This window comes from Neophocaena asiaeorientalis, unplaced genomic scaffold (assembly GCF_003031525.2).
Source record: "Neophocaena asiaeorientalis asiaeorientalis breed wild unplaced genomic scaffold, Neophocaena_asiaeorientalis_V1.1 scaffold332, whole genome shotgun sequence".
Classification (NCBI taxonomy): Eukaryota; Metazoa; Chordata; class Mammalia; order Artiodactyla; family Phocoenidae; genus Neophocaena; species Neophocaena asiaeorientalis.
In genome coordinates this window covers 37025-59258 of record NW_020173111.1, presented here as the reverse complement: position 1 = coordinate 59258, position 22234 = coordinate 37025, and the positions used below count along the sequence as shown (strand labels likewise).

Genomic DNA, 22234 nt, shown 5'->3' with positions numbered 1-22234 from the left:
GCCACCCAGCTCTGTTGCTTCCAAAGGGCCCTCTTCACAGTACCACCCTCTCTCTCACATAAGACAACTGCAAATTGATTCCTTCATTCCCTGCGTATTTACTGCTTGCCTGCTGTGTGCCTGACACAGTGCCAGAGCTAGAAACGTAACCATGAACAAGGCTCATCCTTGACCTCAAGCCTAGCAGAGCTGATAGGTACATAAGCAGGCACTCTGCGTGTTATTACCACTGCCACCACCCGCCATCCTCGGTGAGCAAAGAAGTCCAGGACGATGCCCACCATCCCTAATCATTAGAGAAATGCAAATCAAAACTACAATGAGGTATCACCTCACACCTGTCAGAATGGCCAGCATCAAAAAGTCTACAAGCAATAAATGCCGGAGAGGGTGTGGAGAAAAGGGAACCCTCCTGCACTGTTGGTGGGAATATAAATTGGTACAACCATCATGGAGAACAGTATGGAGGTTCCTTAAAAGACTAAAAATAGAACTACCATATGACCCAGCAATCCCACTGAGATATCCAGAGATAACCATAATTTTATGAGATACATGCACCCCAGTGTTCATAGCAGCACTATTCACAATAGCCAAGACACAGAAGCAACCTAAGTGTCCATGGACAGAGGAATGGATAAAGAAGATGTGGCACATATATACAATGGAATATTACTCAGGCGTAAAAAAGAATGAAATATTGCCATTTGCAGCAACATGCATGGACCTAGAGATTATCATACCAAGTGAAATAAGCCAGAGAAAGACAAATACCATATAATAATCACTTATATGTGGAATCTTAAAAAATGATACAAGTGAACTTGTTTACAAAACGGAAACAGACTCACAGACATCAAAAACAAACTTATGGTTACCAAAGTGGAAAGGAAGTGGGGAGGGATAAATTACGAGTTTGGGATTAACATATTCACACTACTATATATAAAATAGATAATCAACAAGGACCTACTGTACAGCACAGGGAACTCTACTCAGTATTCTGTAATGACCTATATGGCAAAAGAATCTGAAGGAGAATGGATACACGTATATGTATAACTGAATCACTCTGCTGTACGCCTGAAACTAACACAACATTGTTAATCACCTCTACTCCAATATAAAATAAAAATAGAAAAGTCCAGGACGAACCAGTCCCAAAGAAGATGTAGCCCCATCATCAAAGGGGACGCATCAAGGCCAACAGAGGTGGGCAGGGGAGGTGCAGGGAAGCAAAGTTCTCTAATTGGCTTCACGCAAAGCCTTGAGAGAAAGCGTGATACTGTTCTGGGGTTTCAGAAACAGACAGGCACTCCAGCACAAATTTCTTTCCCTCCTCCCATTCCTTGTAATATAACTTTGCTGTGAGTGAGTCCTGGGAACTTGTATGAGCATCGCTTGGATTCCTTACAACACGGGGTTGATTAAACAGTCGGCTCTCTGACATTTGATGCCGTGGACATCTGAGGCTCAGAGAGCCAATGTCTCATTCCCTCCTGGCATCCTGACAGCAGCCCCAGTGCCTTCGGCCCCATGGTTCCGAGCAGTTTGTCACCTGTCAGCACCAGCCTCAGCCATTCATTGCACCAACACAAAGAAATCAGCCCAACCACTTCTGTTATAGGAGTGGAAGCTCTCGTGTCTAGAGAGTGAGGATCTCCATCCCTGCCCAGGGAGTAGGGGCAACAAGATGTGTCCAGACGGTAACCAGCATCAAGAGGGCTGATGCATAAAACAATTACCCTGATCAAAGCCCAAGAGGGTGGGAAGATGTTCTCCAGAATTCTGGGACGTTGTTCTAAAGCTAAGGGCAGCAGGAGTGGTCTTTAGCACCAAGTGCAGAGAAAAGTCAAGAAAGATGAGAATGGAGAAGTCTGTTGGATTTGACAGTGAGGGGACACTGCCAACCCTGGCCTGATCCAAGGAGGCAGACTGTAGTTGTTAAGAGAAGCTAGTGGATGGTAAAGAAAAAAAAAAAAAAAAATCAGTGCAGGAGGCTCAGTAAGCCAGGAGGTCAACACCCGTCTCTGCACGTCCAAACGCTACCTGTGTTCTGGCCTCTGCCCAGTTAGCTGCCACAACGTGGGATCCACCATTGGAATGCCATGTAAAGAGCATCCGCATGCAGGCTGCAGCCTCCTGCCATCTCCCTCCATCCCCTTCCTAACCTCTCCCACCAACTGCCTTAATCCATGAGCTCCAAGAAGCTCACTGCTCTAGCTGCAAAGTCACCACATTAACAGACTTGGTCCACATAGATCCTGTGATTATTGATCTTGTCAGGTTAGTTCTACACTGGTGCAGCCTTAATTCATACAATGATGATTTTATCATCATCATCATTTGTTGTTTTAAGGCAAATTACTTAACCTCTCAGAGTTTGAATGTCTTCTTCAGTAAACTGGGAATACTAGTACATATGTCATAGTATATCAGCAATGATTCAAGGAGTAATGCCTATAAAGTGCCTGGCACAGTGCTTGTTACTGAAACGTTGCAAGCACTTTTTTTTTTTTTTTGCGGTACGTGGACCTCTCACTGCTGTGGCCTCTCCCGTTGCGGAGCACAGGCTCCGGACGCGCAGGCCCAGTGGCCGTGGCTCACGGGCCCAGCCGCTCCGCGGCATGTGGAATCTTCCCAGACCGGGGCACAAACCCGTGTGCCCTGCATTGGCAGGCGGACTCTCAACCACTGCGCCACCAGGAAAGCCCTACAAGCACTTTTGATTACTGCTTTTTGACCACTTACAATGTACCAGGTGTGTTCTAAGAAATTCAGTTCCCCTGAATCCTATATGCTTATTTCCAAATTTTGCAAATACCTTGAACCCCCCTCCCCTGACTGGCTAACTTTTTTTTTTTTTTTTTTTTTTTGGTTGAATTGGGTCTTTGTTGCTGTGCACGGGCTTTCTCTAGTTGAGGCAAGGGGGGGGCTACCCTTTGTTGTGATGTGCGGGCTTCTCATTGCAGTGGCTTCTCGTTGCGGAGCACGGGCTCTAGGCGTGCAGGCTTCAGTAGTTGTGGCTTGCAAGCTCTAGAGCACAGGTTCAGTAGTTGTGGCGCACGGGCTTAGTTGCTCCGTGGCATGTGGGATCTTCCCGGACCAGGGTTCGAACCCATGTCCCCTGCATTGGCAGGCGGATTCTTAACCACTGCACCACCAGGGAAGTCCCACTTCTGCTTTTCAGAACACAGCTCAACCAATGGCATTTTTCACAGAACTAGAACAAAATATTTTGAATTTATATGGAAACACAAAAGACCCCAAATTGCCAAAGCAATCCTGAGAAAGAAAAACAGAGCTGGAGGAGTCAGACTCCCTGCTTCAGACTATACTACAAAGCCAGAGTAATCAAGACAATATGTTACTGGCACAAAAACAGAAATATCAATGGAACAGGATAGAGAGCCCAGAAATAAATTCATGCTCCTATGGTCAATTTAACAGAGAAAAGACACCGAGTCTCTCGTAATACTGTGCCGTGCAGATTTGCCTGCCTGTGTCTTTCCAATTCTGTCTTCTTAGGTTATAGGTCCAGGAATGGGCCTGCTGGATCATATGGTAGCTCAATGAAAAGACAGTCTCTTCAATAAGTGGTGCTGGGAAAACTGGACAGCTACATGTAAAAAAAATGAAATTAGAACATTCTCTAATACCATACACAAAAATAAACTCGAAATAAATCAAAGATCTAAGTGTAAGGCCAGACACTATACAACTCTTAGAGGAAAACATAGGCAGAACACTTTTTCACAGAAATCACAACGGTATCTTTTTTAATCCACCTTCTAGAGTAACAAAAATAAATGGGACTTAATTAAACTTAAAAATTTCGGCACAACAAAGGAAACCATAAAACGAAAACACAACCCACAGAATCGGAGAAAATATTTGCAAATGAAGTGACCAACAAGGGATTAATCTCCAAAATATACAAACAGCTCATGTAGCTCTATGTCAAAAAAAAAAACAGGAAGATGGCGGAAGAGTAAGGCACAGAGATCACCTTCCTCCCCACAGATACACCAGAAATACATCTACACGTGGAACAACTCCTACAGAACACCTACTGAATGCTGGCAGAAGACCTCAGACCTCCCAAAAGGCAAGAAGCCCCCCACGTACCTGGGTGCAGCAAAAGAAAAAAGAATAAACAGAGACAAAAGAATAGGGACGGGACCCTCACCAGTGGGAGGGAGCTGTGAAGGAGGAAAGGTTTCAACACACTGGGAAGCCCCTTCGCAGGCGGAGACTGTGGGTGGCAGAGGGGGAAAGCTTCGGAGCCGCGGAGGAGAGCACAGGAACAGGGGTGCGGAGGACAGAGTGGAGAGATTCCCGCACAGAGGATCAGGGCCAACCGGCACTCACCAGCCCGAGAGGCTTGTCTGCTCCCCCGCCAGGGTGGGCGGGGCTGGGAGCTGAGGCTTGGGCTTCGGTCGGATGCAGGGAGACGACTGGGGTTGGCGGCGTGAACACAGCCTGCAGGGGGTTAGTGCGCCACGGCTGGCCAGGAGGGAGTCCGGAGAAAAGTCTGGACCTGCCGAAGAGGCAAGAGACTTTTTCTTCCCTCTTTGTTTCCTGGTGCGCGAGGAGAGGGGATTAAGAGCGCTGCTTAAAGAAGCTCCAGAGACGGGCACGAGCCACAGCTAAAAGCGTGGACCCCAGGGATGGGCATGAGACGCTAAGGCTGCTGCTGCCGCCACCAAGAAGCCTGTATGCGAGCACAGGTCACTATCCACACCCCTCTTCCGGGGAGCCTGTGCAGCCTGCCACTGCCAGGGTCCCAGAATCCAGGGACAACTTTCCTGGGAGAACACATGGTGCAACGTCACGCCGGCCTCTGCCGCCACAGGCTCGCCCCACACTCCATGCCCCTCCCTCCCCACGGCCTGAGTGAGCCAGAGCCCCCGAATCAGTAGCTCCTTTAACCCCGTCCTGTCTGAGTGAAGAACAGACGCCCTCCGGCGGCCTACACACAGAGGCGGGGCCAAATCCAAAGCAGAGGCCCTGGGAGCTGTGAGAACAAAGAAGAGAAAGGGAAATCTCTCCCAGCAGCCTCAGAAGCAGCAGATTAAAGCTCCACGATCAACTTGACGTCTGTGGAATACATGAATAGACAACGAATCATCCCAAATTGAGGAGGTGGACTTTGAGAGCAAGATTTATGCTGTATAGCTTTGCTTCCACCATTTGTCCTAGGGTTCTATCTTTGTTTCTGTTTTTTTAAATTTTTTTCTTATTTTTTTATTTTAATAACTTTATTATATTTTATCTTGCTTTATTTTATTTTACTTTATCTTCTTTCTTTTTTTCCTTCCCTCCTTCCTTCCTCCCTCCCTTCCTCCTTTCTTTCTTTCTTTCTTTCTACTGCTACTAATTCTTTCTTTCTACTTTATCTCCCTTTTATTCTGAGCCGTGTGGATGAAAGACTCTTAGTGCTGCAGCCAGGAGTCAGTGCTGTGCCTCTGAGGTAGGAGAGCCAACTTCAGGACACTGGTCCACAAGAGACCTCCCAGCTCCACATAATATCAAACGGCGAAAATCTCCCAGAGATCTCCATCTCAACACCAGCACCCAGCTTCACTCAACGACCAGCAAGCTACAGTGCTGGACACCCTATGCCAAACAACTAGCAAGACAGGAACACAACCCCACCCATTAGCAGAGAGGCTGCCTAAAATCATAATAAGTCCACAGACACCCCAAAACACACCACCAGACGTGGACCTGCCCACCAGAAAGACAAGATCCAGCCTCATCCACCAGAACACAGGCACTAGTCCCCTCCACCAGGAAGCCTACACAACCCACTGAACCAACCTTAGCCACTGGGGACAGACACCAAACACAACAGGAACTACGAGCCTGCAGCCTGCAAAAGGAGACCCCAAACACAGTAAGATAAGCAAAATGAGAAGACAGAAAAACACACAGCAGATGAAGGAGCAAGATAAAAACCCAACAGGCCTAACAAATGAAGAGGACATAGGCAGTCTACCTGAAAAAGGATTCAGAATAATGATAGTAAAGATGATCCAAAATCATGGAAATAGAATGGAAAAAATACAAGGACCTAGAAGAACTAAAGAGCAAACAACAATGAACAACACAATAAATGAAATTTAAAATACTCTAGATGGGATCAATAGCAGAATAACTGAGGCAGAAGAACGGATAAGTGACCTGGAAGATAAAATAGTGGAAATAACTACTGCAGAGCAGAATAAAGAAAAAAGAATGAAATCACAATGGAATATTACTCAGCCATAAAAAGAAACGAAATTGAGCTATTTGTAATGAGGCGGATAGACCTAGAGACTGTCATACAGAGTGAAGTAAGTCAGAAAGAGAAAGACAAATACCATATGCTAACACATATATATGGAATTTAAGAAAAATGTCATGAAGAACCTAGGGTTAAGACAGGAATAAAGACACAGACCTACTAGAGAATGGACTTGAGAATATGGCGAGGGGGAAGGGTAAGCTGTGACAAAGCGAGAGAGAGGCATGGACATATATACACTACCAAACATAAGGTAGATAGCTAGTGGGAAGCAGCTGAATAGCACAGGGAGATCAGCTCGGTGCTTTGTGACCGCCTGGATGGGTGGGATAGGGAGGGTGGGAGGGAGGCAAGAGGGAAGAGATATGGGAACATATGTATATGTATAACTGATTCACTTTGTTATAAAGCAGAAACTAACACATCATTGTAAAGCAATTATACTCCAATAAAGATGTAAGAAAAGAAGACATAATATGTATAATTGAACCACTTTGCTGTACACCTGAAACTAACCCAACGTCGTAACTCAACTATGCTTCAATAAAAAATAAATTTAGAGAAACAAACAAGCCAATTAAAAAATGGGCAGAAGAACTAAACAGATATTTCTCCAAAGAAGACCTACAGATGGCCAATAGACACATGAAAGATACTCAACATCACTAATTATTAGAGAAATGCAAATCAAAACTACCATGAGGTATCACCTCACACCAGTCAAAATGACCATCATCAAAAAGTCGACAAATAATAAATGCTGGAGAGGGTGTGGAGAAAAGCGAACCCTCTTACACTATTGGCAGGAATGTAAATTGATACAACCACTATGGAGAACAGTATGGAGTTTCCTTAAAAATCTAAAAATAGAACTACCATATGATCCCACTCTGAGGTATATATCCAGAGAAAACCATAATTCAAAAAGATACATGCACCCCACTGTTCATTGCTGCACTGTTTACGATAGCCAAGACATGGAAGCAACCTAAAAGTCCATCACAAATGAATGGGTAAAGAAGATGTGGTGTGTGTGTATATATATATATATATATAATCAATATTACTCAGCCATAAAAAAAAGAATGAAACAATGCCATTTGCAGCAGCATGGATGGACCTAGGGATTATCATACTAAGTGAAGTCAGAGAACGACAAATACCACATTATATCACTCATGTGTGGAATCTTTTTTTAAAAAAAGATAACAAATGAACTTATTTACAAAAACAGATTTACAGATATTGAAAACAAACCTATGGTTACCAAAGGGGAAAGGTGGAGGTGGAGCGATAAATCAGGAGCTTGGGATAAACACCTGCACTCTACCACATATAAGATAGATAACCAACAAGGACCTACTGTATAGCTCAGGGAACTCTACTCAATCCTCTATGATAACCTATATGAGAAAAGAATCTAAAAATGAATGAATATATGTATAACTGAATCACTTTGCTGTACCCCTGAAAATAACACATTATAAAACTGTACTCCAATAAAACTAAAATTTTTAAAAAAATGTATCATCTTAACCCATCTATACATTTTTAAGTGTATAGTTTAGTGGCATTAAAAGAATATTCTCATTGTTTTGCAGCCATCACCATCATCTATCACCAGAATTCTTTGTGCCTTCAAAACTGAAACTCTGTAACCGTTAAACAATAACTCCCCATTCCCTCTCTGCTCAGTGCCTAATAACCTTTAGTATACTTTTTGTCTCTATGAAAAAGTGAAAAGGACATACAGCTCAGTGATGGGAAGTTCCACACCAGAGAGCCTACACTTCTGCCCCTCTCCCTCCCTCCACTTTGGACTCTGTCAGGACAGAGGTTGTATCTGTTCACCCAGCTCTGCACTCAATATTTCTGGTCTGGCTTCATAAATATTCACTAATTAATGAATATATTATCTTAGTTATCTTCATAACCAAGCCTGTGAAGTATTTATTATCATCAAGATAAGGAAACAAAAGCCCAGAGTTAAGAAAATTGCCCCTGATTACACGATTAGTGAAGCGGTATTGAGATAGAATCGGCATCGTCCGATGTGGAAGACCGTGCTCTTTTTCCCACTCTTCAGCCTCTCTTCAAACTGGCAGCCCCTGAGAGAGACCCATTCCCGACATGTATTGAAAATCGTTTTAGTAGGCTCCTCTTGAAACATCAGAATATCTGGCCATCCCATAAGGTAGCACCTGTATTGCATCAAGGGCCTCGTAATTGACCTCCCAGCTTCTACCCAGGCGACACTACAGTCGGCTCTCAACACAGCAGCAGAGTGACTCTTTCAATACAGAAAGCAGATCCTCTCACTCAGCTTAGAGTTCCCTCGTGGCTCCCCATCTCACTAAGATCTCAAGACCTTTGTATTAGTTTCCTGTTGCTGCTGTAAGGATGCTGAAAAGGGTCTGTGGAGGCTAAAATCAAGGTGTCAACAGGGCTGCTCTCTGGAGGCTCTAGGGGAGAATCTTTTCTTGCTGCTGGGAGGCCACCCACATTCTTTGGCTTGTGGCCACATCACTCCAGCCTCTGCTTCCTAATTCCCTCTTAGAAGGATCCTCTCTGTTACACTGAATCCACCTGAATCATCCAGGATAACCTTCCTATCTCAGCATCCTTAGTCACATCTGCGGAGTCCCTTTTGCTGTGTAAGGTAACATAGCTGCAGGTTCCTGGGATTAGGAGGTGGTTTTCACTGGGGGAGAGGCGGGGGAGGCATTTGCCCACCACACCCTTCAGTGATCTGTAAGGCCCTGTATGATCTGCAGCACCCTCCCCCTCCCCCATGGCCTTTCTGGTCCCCTTCCTCTCTCTGTTCCTTACTGTGCTCTTGTCATTAGGACCTTTGCACTGGCTGTTTCCCTAACCCAGAAAACTCTTAACCCAGGTCACCACATGGCATGCTCCCTCGCTTACTCCAGGTATCTGTTTTAGATATCCCCTTCTCCATGACGCCTGCCTATTTAAAAGTACAACCCATTCTCCACCTCCGGCGTTCCTAACACCCCTCACCCAGCGCCGTTCTCTCTCAGCAGGTCTCACTTTCCAACACACTATGTGATTCACTCTTTGTTCTTCTCGTCTGTCCCCCACCTGTAAAATGTCAGCTCCCCGAGGGCAGGGATTTCTGCCTGTTCTATTTACCAGTGTATCCCAAGTGCTTCAGCAGTGCCTGGCACAGAGTGGAACAAGCGAGGAACCAATGAAAGAGCGAAGTGGGAGAATCCAGGGTGGGCGCCAGGCTTTATGAGCGCGGTCAGGCTGGCATAAGAGGGACGGACACTCATGCCGATGGCCAGCGCACATCAGTGCTTGTCACCTACCAGGCACGGATTAAGCATTTTACGTATAGGAGCTCATTCAGTCCTCACAAACACCCTCTGAGATTAATGCTGTGATCACCATCCCCATCTTTACAGACAGAAGCTGGGGAACAAAGAGGTTAAGTAATCAGCCGGGTTGCAAACCTAAGCCTCCCAGCCTCAGAGCCCTCATCTTCACCACTGATGAGGTGACGTCATTAGAACCACACAGCGCATCCCTGTTTCTTATTTCTCTGAGACTTTCCCGTAATCTCTTCATGCCAGGAACCTGGGCTGTTCTCCTGGTGACAGAGACCTGCCTCTAGGGCACAGGATGGAGTTAGAGAGAGAGGAAGAGAGGGAGGGTGTGTGTGTGAGTGCGCGCACGCACGCGTGCATGCATGTTTGTGCACACGCGGTCAACTGCCAGGGTCAGTCTGCAGGTTTGGTCATTTTAAGCACCAGGAAGCCCATCTACCTAACAGTGTACTCTTTTGTGCTGTTTCTTCAACTTAGCGCTGAGCCCCATGAAAGCCTGCAGTCTCTGGCCACCTCCGTCCCCTCAACTGGCGCAGGAAGCCTTGCTACTCACATCCCCCACCCCCCACCCCCGCAAACCCGGTCACCAGTTTTACCAAATGGGAGCAAAAAAGGCCATGAACTATTTGCATACTTGAGTAAATTAGCACGAGACGCTGAGGGGAAAAGATGCACAGGAGAGGAGATGGGGGACTTGGAAGACAGACACCACCCAGCTCACAGCCTGCTACCAGGTCGGCTCCGCCAGACTGGAAGGGATGAATTTACTGTGTCAGAAACACCTGAATTGTTTTTGACACGAGGAAGGACTCGGGGAGCTGGCTGGAGACCGAAATCAAATAAACTCTGTTTCCATAGACAGGCAGGCTGGCAAGCCAGGAATCTGTCCTGGTTGTGGGCAGTTTGTGGCCTTTTCTGAACCCTCTGCCCTCGTACTTTCTCTTGCACCAGGCCCAGCGGGAAGCTGAGCTGGGAAAGGGGACGCGAGCTCATTTGTTACTCAGTTATTCCACATCAGGCGCATGCCTGGCTCTAAATGATTATTTCATCCTCACAGCAGTGCCGATTGGTAAGAGAGGAGTGTTACCTCCATTTTACAGATGGGGAACCTGTGACTACAGTGTCGCCAAGGTCACAGGAGGGTGGCAGGCAGGACCTGAACCCGGTGCCAGCTGCCTCTGAGTCACTGTGTTTGCCGTGCTCTGTCATACCAGCAGGTTTCTCATTTACTTCTGTAGCTACCTAGGGTGTCTTTTACAAGTTTTCAGTCCAAAAATGTTCTAGTAGGTTTGTGAATCTTTTTGAAGGGGTCCTGGCCAAGGGCAAGTGGATCAATCAGGATTCTTCAGAGAAACAGAACCATAGGATGGTTAGATATGGCTGGATAGTGATTTTAAGGAATTGCGATGACTGGCGAGTTCGAAATCCATAGAGCATGTCAGTAGGCTGGAAACTCAAGCAGGATTTCTATGTGACAGTTTTGGGGCAGAATTCCTTCTTTCCCAGTTAAGCTCAGTTTTTGCTCTTAAGGCCTTCAACTGATTGGAGGAGGCCCACCCACATTATCAAGGGTAAGGGCCTTAAAGTCAACTGATTCTAAATGTTAGTCACACCCACAAGATACCTTCACAGCAACATCTAGACCTGTGTCTAAGGCAAAATGGGGGTATTATAGAAGCCTCTTCTTGGAATAGAAGATAATTCCCCCTCTCATGGTCCCTGTACATAGGGGCAGCTCTGAGCTATGCTTGCCCGTGTGAAGCCCTGGCCGGGACCGACTGTTTAACCAACCAGCTGGACACCACAGCCCAGCCTAATTGACACATACAACTAAACATCAGGAACAGCAGCCATCATGTAGTCAGCACCTAGTATGTGACAGCACTGCACTAGCACTTCTGCACGCACCGTGTGCTTCTTCTCATCAAAATATTTAACCCATGCATGAACTCGGAGACTCAGAACGGTTCAAGTGACTTGACCAAGAGGAGTGGTGGAGTCAGCTGGAAACCACGTTTCCCTGGTTACTACCGTACCGGACTGCCTTCCAAAATCTTCAGTTTGAATACTCAGATGAACGATGGGACCCAGAACCACTCAGCAGGTCAGAGCTGGCTCCAGAACACAGGTTTCTTGCCTCCCAGGCCAGCCTTCCCACCTCGCCATCCTGCCCTCCCCTGCTCCTGGAAGATTCTGCACTGGAAACATTCCATCCCCAGGTAGAGCATGGCCACAGACCATGCAACTCCAGGTGGTGAGCAGGCCCAGCCAAGGTAGTATATGCCAGCAGGACACAGCCCAGGAAAGCCCAGGCTGCCATTTACCGTCTCAAGGAACAGATGTGCTCAGAGTCGGTGCCCTGAGACCACTTTGTTGCTGAAACAACTTCATAATGAGACCCATTCAGGACATCGGTATCAAAGCCTCCTTGAACTGAGGCTGAAACGGACTTATCTAGCGACAAATCCATCTCCATGGCATTTTGTGTTTTAGCGAGATTAAAGGGAATTTGCAGAAAACACTTGAGAGTCTGATGCTCCCTGTGCAGAGGGAAATAAGGTTTTCTGGGACTCAATTTTGTAGGGCATGCTGCTGACCGGGTCTGCTTACTCTGGACCTTGCAATATATTGGTGGTTTTGTTGCAAGCAACAGAAACCAGTGTTAGGCACTTCATTAAACTGAAAAGAAATCAAAGGGGGGGGAAATGTTGAATGGTTTATCTTATGGAATCAAAGTAGGATTTGGAAAACCAATACTTGAGACCATAATAAACCCTGGGCAGCTCCGGGCCACTCTGCAGTAGAAGTCCAGAAACCTCTGAGTGTTGCCTGATGTTAGTGCAAGTCAGCTCTGTGATCTCCAGTCTCTGCATCTGTTCAGATTTCCAAGAGTGAGAAACTAATTTGCTCAGCCCAAGTGTCTACCCCTGAACACCCGGCCCTGGCCAGGTCTTCACATGTGTCAGCATAGCTCAGGGCTGCCGACTATGTACGGGGACCATGAGAGAGGGAATTATTTTCTATTCCAAGAAGTGGCTTCTATAGTAACCTTGACTGTAATAGTAATTTGGGGTTTATATAGAGACCTCCGTGCTCATAGATCTCTGTATCTATTGTGTATGTGTGTACGCTTCACCATTCCCTTCATAGTTCAGCCCTCCTAGCCTCCCACTCCATTTCCATAGCAGTCATATCTTCAAATAATTAGCTGCAAATGTAATCTACAGCCCCAATTTAGAGACACTTGCCCTTGGGCCTTAAGCATTCTGAGACATTTCAGATGAAAACGTAAGCACCAGGTGGGAAGACACTTTGGATGTTTTGTTCTGTATTTCCAAGTGCCAAGCACAGTGCCTGGCACGTAGTAGGTGCTCGGTGATTGTTGAACGAATGGCAACCACCCATCAGTGCTGGGACATCTCCCCTCCTCCCTCCAGGGGCTTCGCCATCTTGATCCAAGGGTATTCTTTAGACCCATATGTCCCGTCCCTAACACCCATATCTGTAAATAAGGTACATACCTCTCCTGGGGGAAAGGTAATGAGCTCCAGCTCTGCCCATGTCCAATGTAGGGTTGATATGAAAGAAAATGCTTGGCCATCAGTGAGGAAACTTCGGGTGTTTGTATGAAGTCATTGCTTAGAGAAGACAGAGAAATGCAGGCCAGAACGGGGTGACTCAGACCTCTGGTCCTCCAACCAGCTACATATAGCTCACCCAGATTCTATCTTGGTGTCATCGTTTATAAATCTCCCCTGAAATAGTGACGTGAGGCCCATATATTATTTGGTATATAGTTAACTTAAGCATAACTATAAAGAGTGAACTACAACTGATATTTGGAGGATTCCCACGTCAATTTCCAGTCCATCTCAACCACCACCTTTGCACTGGGAGCTGGTGAGACCCCTTAACCAAGAGTGGTGTCCGAGACCTGTCCTTATCCTGACCTGGTCCGGGTCCCTGCTCATTTGTTGCTTCCAAACCCTGCTGCCGGTCTTCCTGGATGGCCGCTCTGTTCTTGTCCCACGCTGGCCAGGGCTAACATATTACTTCCTCGTAGGGTGACTGCTCTTTGCAGACCAGCCCCAGTCCTGCATAGGCACAGGCTCAGAGTCCTGTTTAGTGAAAGTGACTTCAAGCAGTAAGCAGTTGTATTGCTCTGGAGGGCTGCCGCTTCCGGTATTTTTGCAAAATGCCTTCAACGCCTCGCATTACCCCAAGGAAGACTGCTTTCTTTGTCTCAGAGATAACGGGCAGACGGCCCAGGCTGGCCTGAGACCTGAGGGTCAGTGGTCTGAGCAGGAAGCCCGCATGAAGTATCCAAGCCACGGCCAAAGAGATGCTGGAAGGTGAAGCCAGGGAATAGGACAGCACTGTAGTGTAATAGGGACCGTTTGTCGCTTCCAGCCTGCCATGTGCCAGGTGTACCAAACAGTACTAGTATTTCTGTTACCTTGTCCGGTCTCCACAGCAGCTCAGGGGCGAGTTATTATTGCCCCATCTTAGGGAGGAACCTGAGGTCATGAGAAGCTAAATCACTTGTACGATATGGCAAGACTCCTAAAGCGGCAGAGCCAGGATTCAAATCCTGTCTGTGTTCATTGCAAGCCTCGTGCACTGTGACCTTTCTGGGCCTTTCTCTCTTTCAAAGGTTGGCCACAGAGCTGGGCCATGGCAGATAAATCCATAAGGCAGGACATGGGTCAGAGGAGCAGAAGGCCAGGCTCAAAGGCCAGGAGTGAATGAGAGGATGAGGGATAGCGGAGCTCTGGCGCATCGGCTGCTGGCTGCGTGGGGTGTGGCTGGCCATTTTGACGGCTCAGGATCTGAAGGAGGGAAAGGATGGAAGAGTCACAGAGACGGGACCCACAAATGCCCAAGGTGGCGATCACCTCATTAGCTTTATGTCCAACTCTCCCGTGGCCAGTGGTGCGCTGGGAGCGTGTGGCCGACCCAGCGGACCCAGCAAGTGGGCAGATCTCCAAACCCTGTGTGTCCCGGACGCTTGGCTTTTGCACTCGTCTCTGACAGGGGCACACACTATGAAAGTGAGGGAGGGTCCCCAGCCTCTCTGTTCACTCTCCAGGAAGACTCCGCTCTCTGGTCCAGAGACAGCAGGGCTCCCGAGTGGCGTTGGACCAGCTACCTGGCCTCCCCGGGCCTCGGATTCCCCCATCTTTAACCCGAGAGGCTGACCCCTCCCTGTGCCAACCACCTCCACTCCATCCCGTGGGGAAGGCCTCTGCCTGGCATCACAGGGACCCTGTCTCTCTTCCTGCCCACTCTCCAGGAAGTCTGTCATCCAGCTCGACCTTGCCAACACCAAGAAGGTGACGATAGTCCCTGCATTCGAGACGCTGCGCTACCGGCTCTCCTTCCCCAAGTCGAAGGCAGAGTTGCTGTCGATGCTGGACATGGGGACCCTCTTCACGTTCAGGTGAGTGGCCCTCACTGCTGCCTCCTGGGGGAGGGGCAGCCTGAAGCCCTTCTCACTCCTGGGAACCCAGGCGCCAGAGCTGCTGGCCCAGACAGTTGTCATGGCATTAGACCATTTTAAGGCCAAAAATAAGCACCGCTGGCCCCACACTGTGCTTGGAGTGTTGTTTCTCTTCCCACGTGCCATGTGCTTTTTGTACACGTGTGATCAACCTGTGTGTCCACGTGCAAGGACAGGAACGCTGGGCAGGGCAGTCAGCTTATTTATTTTCCTACTTTACTCAGTTTAAGTTCTGCTCCCGTCTCCCGGCTCTGATTCCTCTCTTGGTTGGTTTGTCCATTCAGTCATTTGGTAAGCGTGTTTCGTCATGTTAGTGCTGTGGAGGCTGTCTCCCTTTTTCTTGTGGGTGGTCTGTTCTCCGAGGTCCTCGGGCCTGGGATGGGCAGCAGTAGCTTCAACCACTCAAGTCATCAAGGCGACTCCAAGGTTGGACACAACAGATGTGGCAGCTGACTTTCCTGTTGCCCAAGTGACAGTTTCGAACAAACCTTTCATTTCCCTGATTTCCTGGAACCCTAAGTCCTGCAGAAACATCGCAGAAGAGCTACCCTTCCACATGTCCAAAGGGCCCAGAGAGTCTGCAGGATAACACAGGTGCTGATGGCTTCTGTCTGCAGGGGACAGGCTACAGCATTCAGGGTAGCGCCCCTGGGCAGGGGAGTAGGAATCGTGCTCGGTCTCTTGACAGAGCAGTTGGAAGAAAGAGAGAGCTGCGCCCTCCTTCTGCTTCCATTTTAAAGAGAGACCTCCCTTTTGAACCGTGTAAGAATGCCCAACACTTCCTTTGAGCTAAAGAACGTACATTTCTAGGCAATCTGAATTTTACTGGAAAGATCATAATAACTTAGGCTTTCATACCACTATTAAGTCACTAGAAGTTTCTGGAAGGTTTTCTCAAACATTATTTTGTGGAATAATTTTATCAGGTAGGTTATTCGTGCAACAATTCAGAGATGCTCCCTTTTCACCTTTTATACAGATAAAGGGACTGAGGAGTGGAGGGGTCCTGGGGGAGCCAGGACTCAAACTCCAGCCTCCTTCCTCCCTCCAGAATTCTGGAAAGTAGCCTCAAAGAGTTAATACCCCACCAACCAATCCTCCTTTCTTTTTGGAAAAAGAAACAATAACTACCATTTATTGAGTGCCAGGCACTGTGATCAGCTCCTTTAACCCTCACAACAAATCCATGAGGGAGATATGTTGTCCCCATTTTACAGATAAAGAAACCGAGGCTCTGAGAGGCTACATAACTTGCCAGGCCACACAGCCAGTACATGACAGAGCCTGGATTCAGCCCAGGTCTGAGGAACTACAGAGCCTGTGCTCTTAACTGAAGTACCATCAGACCACTGATCAAGTCCTGAATTTTCTTACCAGTGTTTGAAGATGCATGCAAAAATAGAGACTCTAGATGCCATAGCCTGATGGCTGACCATCCAGCAAATTTTCAAGACATCCTTCCTTCCTTCTCCATCCCCAGATCATTTAAGAACTCATTTCAAGGCCAAGTCCGTGGGCCTGAGAGCTGGGGTTTGGCCTGCTGTGTCCGTGATTGCTGCTCTGGCCAACAGCTTGCAAGCCACCATGCCAAGTGCTAAATTACAGACCTTCCCTCCGAGAAATTGCTTTTGTCACCTTCCCTCCAAATGATGAACTCTTAAGCCTCCTAACAGCTGAAACCTACTCCGCACTGCACCTGGAATGAGAAATCACCCACACACCTACACATCCATCCTCCAGGGCAGCGGTTCTGAGTGTGGTCCCTGGGCCACTAGCATCAGCGTCCCCTGGGAGCTTGTTAGAAATGCCAGGTCTGAAGCCCCACCCCAGACCTACTGGATCAGAAACTCTGGGGGTGGAACCCAGATATCTGTTAGAAAATAGTCCTCCAGGGGATTCTGATACACACTCACGTTGGAGAACCTCTGCTCAAAGCGGAGTGCCCCACATCTCCTCTAAGCAACATCCCACAAGGTGCACCTAGGAAATCTCTCTCATCACTATGTTTGGAGGCTGAGGATGGTCTCAGAAAGCAAGTCCTGGAGACCACTGTCTGCTGGTCTGACAGCAGGTTTCTTGGGGCATTTTCTGAAGCTTTTCTTTCTAGAATGTTCTTTTTCTTGGGCCCCATCTGCTGTTTCACTAGAGCCTTGGCCTCCTGCCATCTCTTTGGAGCTTACAGAGGCACATTCCTGCCCCACTAACTGGCTTCTGTCTCAGGTACCTCTCAGGCTTTTAGAGTACTCATTCATTCGTTAATCGGTTCAACTTAGTGCACAGCCGTTGACTACTTGCTCTAGGTATAGGCCAGAGAGTGTGGTGACAGTGACATATAAGAGAGGTAACCCGGCATCGTGGTTAAAGGTCCTGGCCCTTGAGCCAGGCTGCCTAGGTTTGAATCTCAACTCCGCCACTGCTATTTGTAACCTGACGCTGGGCACGTAATAAGAATTTAAAACTATAGGTATAGCATGTACAATATAACCGGTATAGAGTAAGTGCTTACTAAATACTGGCTTACGATCATTATTGTTGCATGGTTGTGTTCATTTTTATTGCTGTATAACAAACTACCTCAAGTTTCGAAGCTCAAAACAATACAAATTTATTATCTCACAGTCTCTGAGGGTCAGAGGTCCAAGCGTGGAATGGCTGGATTCTCTCCTTCGGGTTTCATTTGGCTGAAATCAAAGTGTGGGCAAGGCTGCAGTTGTCCCTAGAGTGTATGGTTCTCCTCCAGGCTCACTGGTCGTTGGCAGGATTCCTTTCCTTGTCATTGTAGGACTGCCATGTGGCCCCCATAGGCATCTCACGCATGGCTTTTTGCTTTCTTCCAGACTCAGATTTAAAGGTTCACGTGATTAAGTCAGGCCCACCCCCCATAATCGCCCTCGTAATTAATCTAAAGCCAACTGATTAGTAACCATAATTACATGTACTAAATCCCTTTTGCCCTATAATGTAGCATAATCACAGAGGTGATACCATAGTCACAGGTTCTGCCTCAAGAGGGAGAACATTATACAAGGGCAGGGTCACCCAGAAGAGAGTCTTCTGCCTTCCACAATGGTCCCTGGTAGGAATGACCCTATTACAGACTAACATGCAATTCCATATAAACGACAGAGAGCACTCCAGAAAGTCACGTACCCTTTCACAGTGATAGCCTCTTCATTAGTAAAGGATGTAGACAGTGGACTGTATTCGTTGCTGTAACAAGGTACTACAAACTGGGTGGCTTAAAGTGACAGAAACTTATTCTCACCATTCTGCAAGCCAGAAGTCCAAACTCAAGGTGATGGTGGTTCCTGGCTTCCTCCAAAGGCTCTAGGGAAGATTTCTTTTGTGCCTCTTTCCAGCTTCTGGTGGTTGCCAGCAATCCTTGGCGTTCCTTGGCTTGCAGGTGTATCACTTCAATTTCTGCTTTCATCTTCACATGGCATTCTTCCTGTGTATCTCCGTATCCAAAATTTCCTCTTATAAGGACACCAGCCTTTGGATTAGACCCTGCAATAATCCATTGTGACCTCTTCTTAACTTGATACGTGTGCAAAGACCTTCTTTCCAAATAGGTCACGTTCTCGGGTACTAGGGGTCAGGGCTTGAACATAGCTTTTGGGGGGGGTGGGGGACAAAATGCAACCCACAACAAGGACTGTATCAGCACGTAGCTCTTCGTCCTCCAAACCAGCAGCATTTGGAAAGCTGAGCTTCCTTCCCTCCACTCAGTGGCTTTTCTCCATGTGTCCCAGGTACCACGTCTGGACTAAAGGCCACGCGCCCACAAACTTTGCCAAGTGGCGGACCGCCACCACGCCTTACCGGGTTGAGTGGGAGGCCGATTTCGAGCCGTATGTTGTCGTGAGACGGGACTGCCCTGAGTACGACCGGAGGTTTGTGGGCTTTGGCTGGAACAAGGTGGCTCACATCATGGAACTGGATGCCCAGGTGAGAAGAGTGGGACATTATGGACCCGGTGCCTTGGGGAAAGGGGAGGCCTGGATCTTAAAGCTGGAAGGGCCTTGGAGATGAGACGCGGGGACCAGAGAAGGAACACAGCGTGTTCAGGGATCTAGAGTGAGAACATGACAGTACTCATTCTCAGGGCTGTTGATTCCCAAACCTTTTCTCTTTCTTCTCCCTTGGGTGACAGACAGTTGGGTTCCCAGCCAGGACTCAGGCACATGTGAGTGTCCTGTGACAAACCACTTCACCCCCTCATCCTCATTCAACCCAGTGACGAAGACAAGCAAATGATGACCATTCATCACTCAGCCTGTGAGTCATGTAACTGACACAAAGCATTCTAGCAGTTCGGTATAAATGACACAAAGCACGCAGCTGAGGAGCAGCTATTTATTCTGCCCTGTAACTAGAAGAGTGATGATGTTCAGGCTGTATTTAATCATGAAACCTTTTCATTCACTCAACTAATACTTAACTGAGCACCTACTTCAAAAGAAATCTCCGCAGAATTCTAATAGGTTAAACCAGGGGTCTGCAAAGCTTTTCTCCAAAGAACCAGATCGTAAATTTGGGAGGCTCTGTGGGGCCTGCAAGTTTCTTTTTCAACTATTCAGTTCTGCCATTGTCGTTCAGTTGTAGACAGTATCTGAAGAATGGACGTGGCTGTGTTCCAATAAAACTTTATTTATTAAAGAACATGCAGCCGGCCAGACACACCACAGCTCGGCAGCCCCTGTGTCAAACAAACAAAAGCAAAGCTATTCTGGTGCAGTTAGGAGAAGGATGCTTAGGCCCCTCGACCCCACCCTTTGGTCTCTCTGAAGGCACCTCCTCTTGGAGCACAGTGTAAATATTTCTCAACAGGGGCATCCTGGATTCGGAAAAAGCAATGGATGCTCGGTGCTGGCTGCCCTGAGTCACCTGGAGAACTTTCCAACAGTTCCAGTGTGTGTGAGAACAGTCCCAGGTGATTTGAATAAACCTCTAGGGTTGCAAACCACTGATGTAGATAGAAGGTTATGGAATGGTTTCCATATTTAACAAGGGAGAGCACGACCTTTCGTGTCCATTTTTTCAGTCTTGGAGGTGCTCCAATGCTGCTCAGAGACAGAAATGCTGAGTCTGCCTCAGCTTCTGCTTGAAAGAAATGTTGTAATACTCGCGCATCTGGCAGTGTGGTGAGGTGAACTGGTTCAATAAAGTTCGTTTTTCCAGCACTGAGACCTGGGCTTTGTTTTAGACAATTTTGACAGAACTCTTGAAAATGTGTTGCATATTTTCCTTGCTCTGCCAAACATAATTTTACTCTTTCCAGTGATTTAGGGAGATAATGAGTACACACCTGACAGGTAATCCAGCCACACCTGTAGGAGCCGTTGGGATCGGTAGGGCTGTTTGTCCCCATGTGAAAAATCCCAGACAGCTAAGCTCCGGGAGTTCTTGCATTTTCTTTTCATGGTTTTTCCCACTCCTTCCTCACCATCAACTGTCATTTCTGGCTGCTGTCAGTGTTCCTCCACGTGTAACAGCTACCTTTCCCCATCTTGAGGTTTCCCTTTGAGTTTATGCTGATCTGCTCTGGGCTGGGAAACTAGATGACCAAAGCTTATCAGACATTCTATCCAAAATTAGAGATTGTAATTCTGAGTGCAGCTGTGCTGGTTCTCCTTTGAGTTACACATCCCGAATTATGTCACCTGTTTTAGCTATTTAGAGGCATTTTAATTTTTATCTGAGTTCCTATCTATATTCTGCAATAGTGGAGGATACCATACGATGATTCATAGTAAGGCTGTGTGGGTGAGAAGTTTGGTGGGTTTTTTTGTTGTTTTTTTTGGTACACGGGCCTCTCACTGCTGTGGCCTCTCCCGTCGCGGAGCACAGGCTCCGGACGTGCAGGCTCAGCGGCCATGGCGCACGGGCCCAGCCGCTCCGCGGCATGTGGGATCTTCCCGGACCGGGGCACGAACCCGCGCCCCCTGCATCGGCAGGCGGACTCTCAACCACTGCGCCACCGGGGAAGCCCTTTGTTTGTTTTTTGTTGGGGTTTTTCTGTTTTGTTTTTGAGAATTTAGTTCTTGATGAGCTTCCGTCCAGTGGAGCATCTTTTTCCTCCTTCCTTTTTTGTCCCCTCTTTTGTACTAATCTGATGAGACTGTTAAGTCTCATCAAACCCTATGAGAAGTCACATAAGCAGACATCACTTAATCGAGCAAGAGAATCTCCCGTGGCTTGTGTCATTCTAGAGCAAACATGTGGGTGTGTACTCACACTTAATCAGGAACGTTTTATGGGCCATAAGCTCTGCCCAGCACTCTCCATACATTACTGGTCGTCTCTCAAGGTGGGTATTATTACTTTCACTTTATAGATGGGAAAACTAAGGCTCAGAGAAGCCAGGTAATGTGTCCAAGGTCATGGAGACAGCCCTGAACTGCTCCCGTCCACATGGTGGTGTTGCCCTGCCTCCTGGTGTCATTCGCCACTTACTCCTTCGTTCGGTCAGGCGGCCATCCACTTGGGTGTTCATCATACATCACTGGGGGCTCTGCAGGTCTCACACTGCTCTTGTCTGCTTCCAGGAGTATGAATTCATCGTGCTGCCCAACGCGTACATGATCCACATGCCTCACGCCCCTAGCTTCGACATCACCAAGTTCCGGTCCAACAAGCAATACCGCATCTGTCTCAAAACCCTGAAGGAAGAGTTTCAGCAGGACATGTCCCGCCGCTATGGCTTTGCCGCCCTCAAATATCTCACGGCCGAGAACAACAGCTAGCACCAAGAAGCCCATCACAAGGGAGAGACGTTCTACAAGGGGGAGAGCCACTTGCTGTTTGGGGCCCAGCCTTCAAACTCAAATTGAGCACCGTTTTTGGTTTGTTTTTATTTGTCTCTTTGGCCCAACAAAGCTGCCCTCACTACGGAGATCTGGGACAAGGATCCGGCCAGTCCCTCTCTGGCCCATGACCCATCACTCCCAGAGCGTGGGCAAACAGCCCACCTATGTGGTCTCTCCAAGGATGGGACACAGAGGGTGAGAGGGAGCAAGGGGGTTATCCTTCCGCAAAGGCACACCACCAGGCAGGTCTTCAGGACATTCTCATTGCTTTTTTTTTTTTTTTTTTTTT

General features: G+C 47.6%; 1 protein-coding gene across 1 annotated transcript in view; it reads left to right on the top strand.

The window, feature by feature from the left end:
• Positions 1 to 22234, top strand: part of LARGE1 (LARGE xylosyl- and glucuronyltransferase 1) — a 529052-nt gene extending 506818 nt beyond the window's left edge. The window contains 4 exon segments of the mRNA XM_024743516.1: positions 14930 to 15076; positions 18889 to 19084; positions 21685 to 21867; positions 21870 to 22234. Of these exon segments, the coding sequence (XP_024599284.1) occupies positions 14930 to 15076; positions 18889 to 19084; positions 21685 to 21867; positions 21870 to 22073 (730 nt within the window). The 3' untranslated portion in view covers positions 22074 to 22234.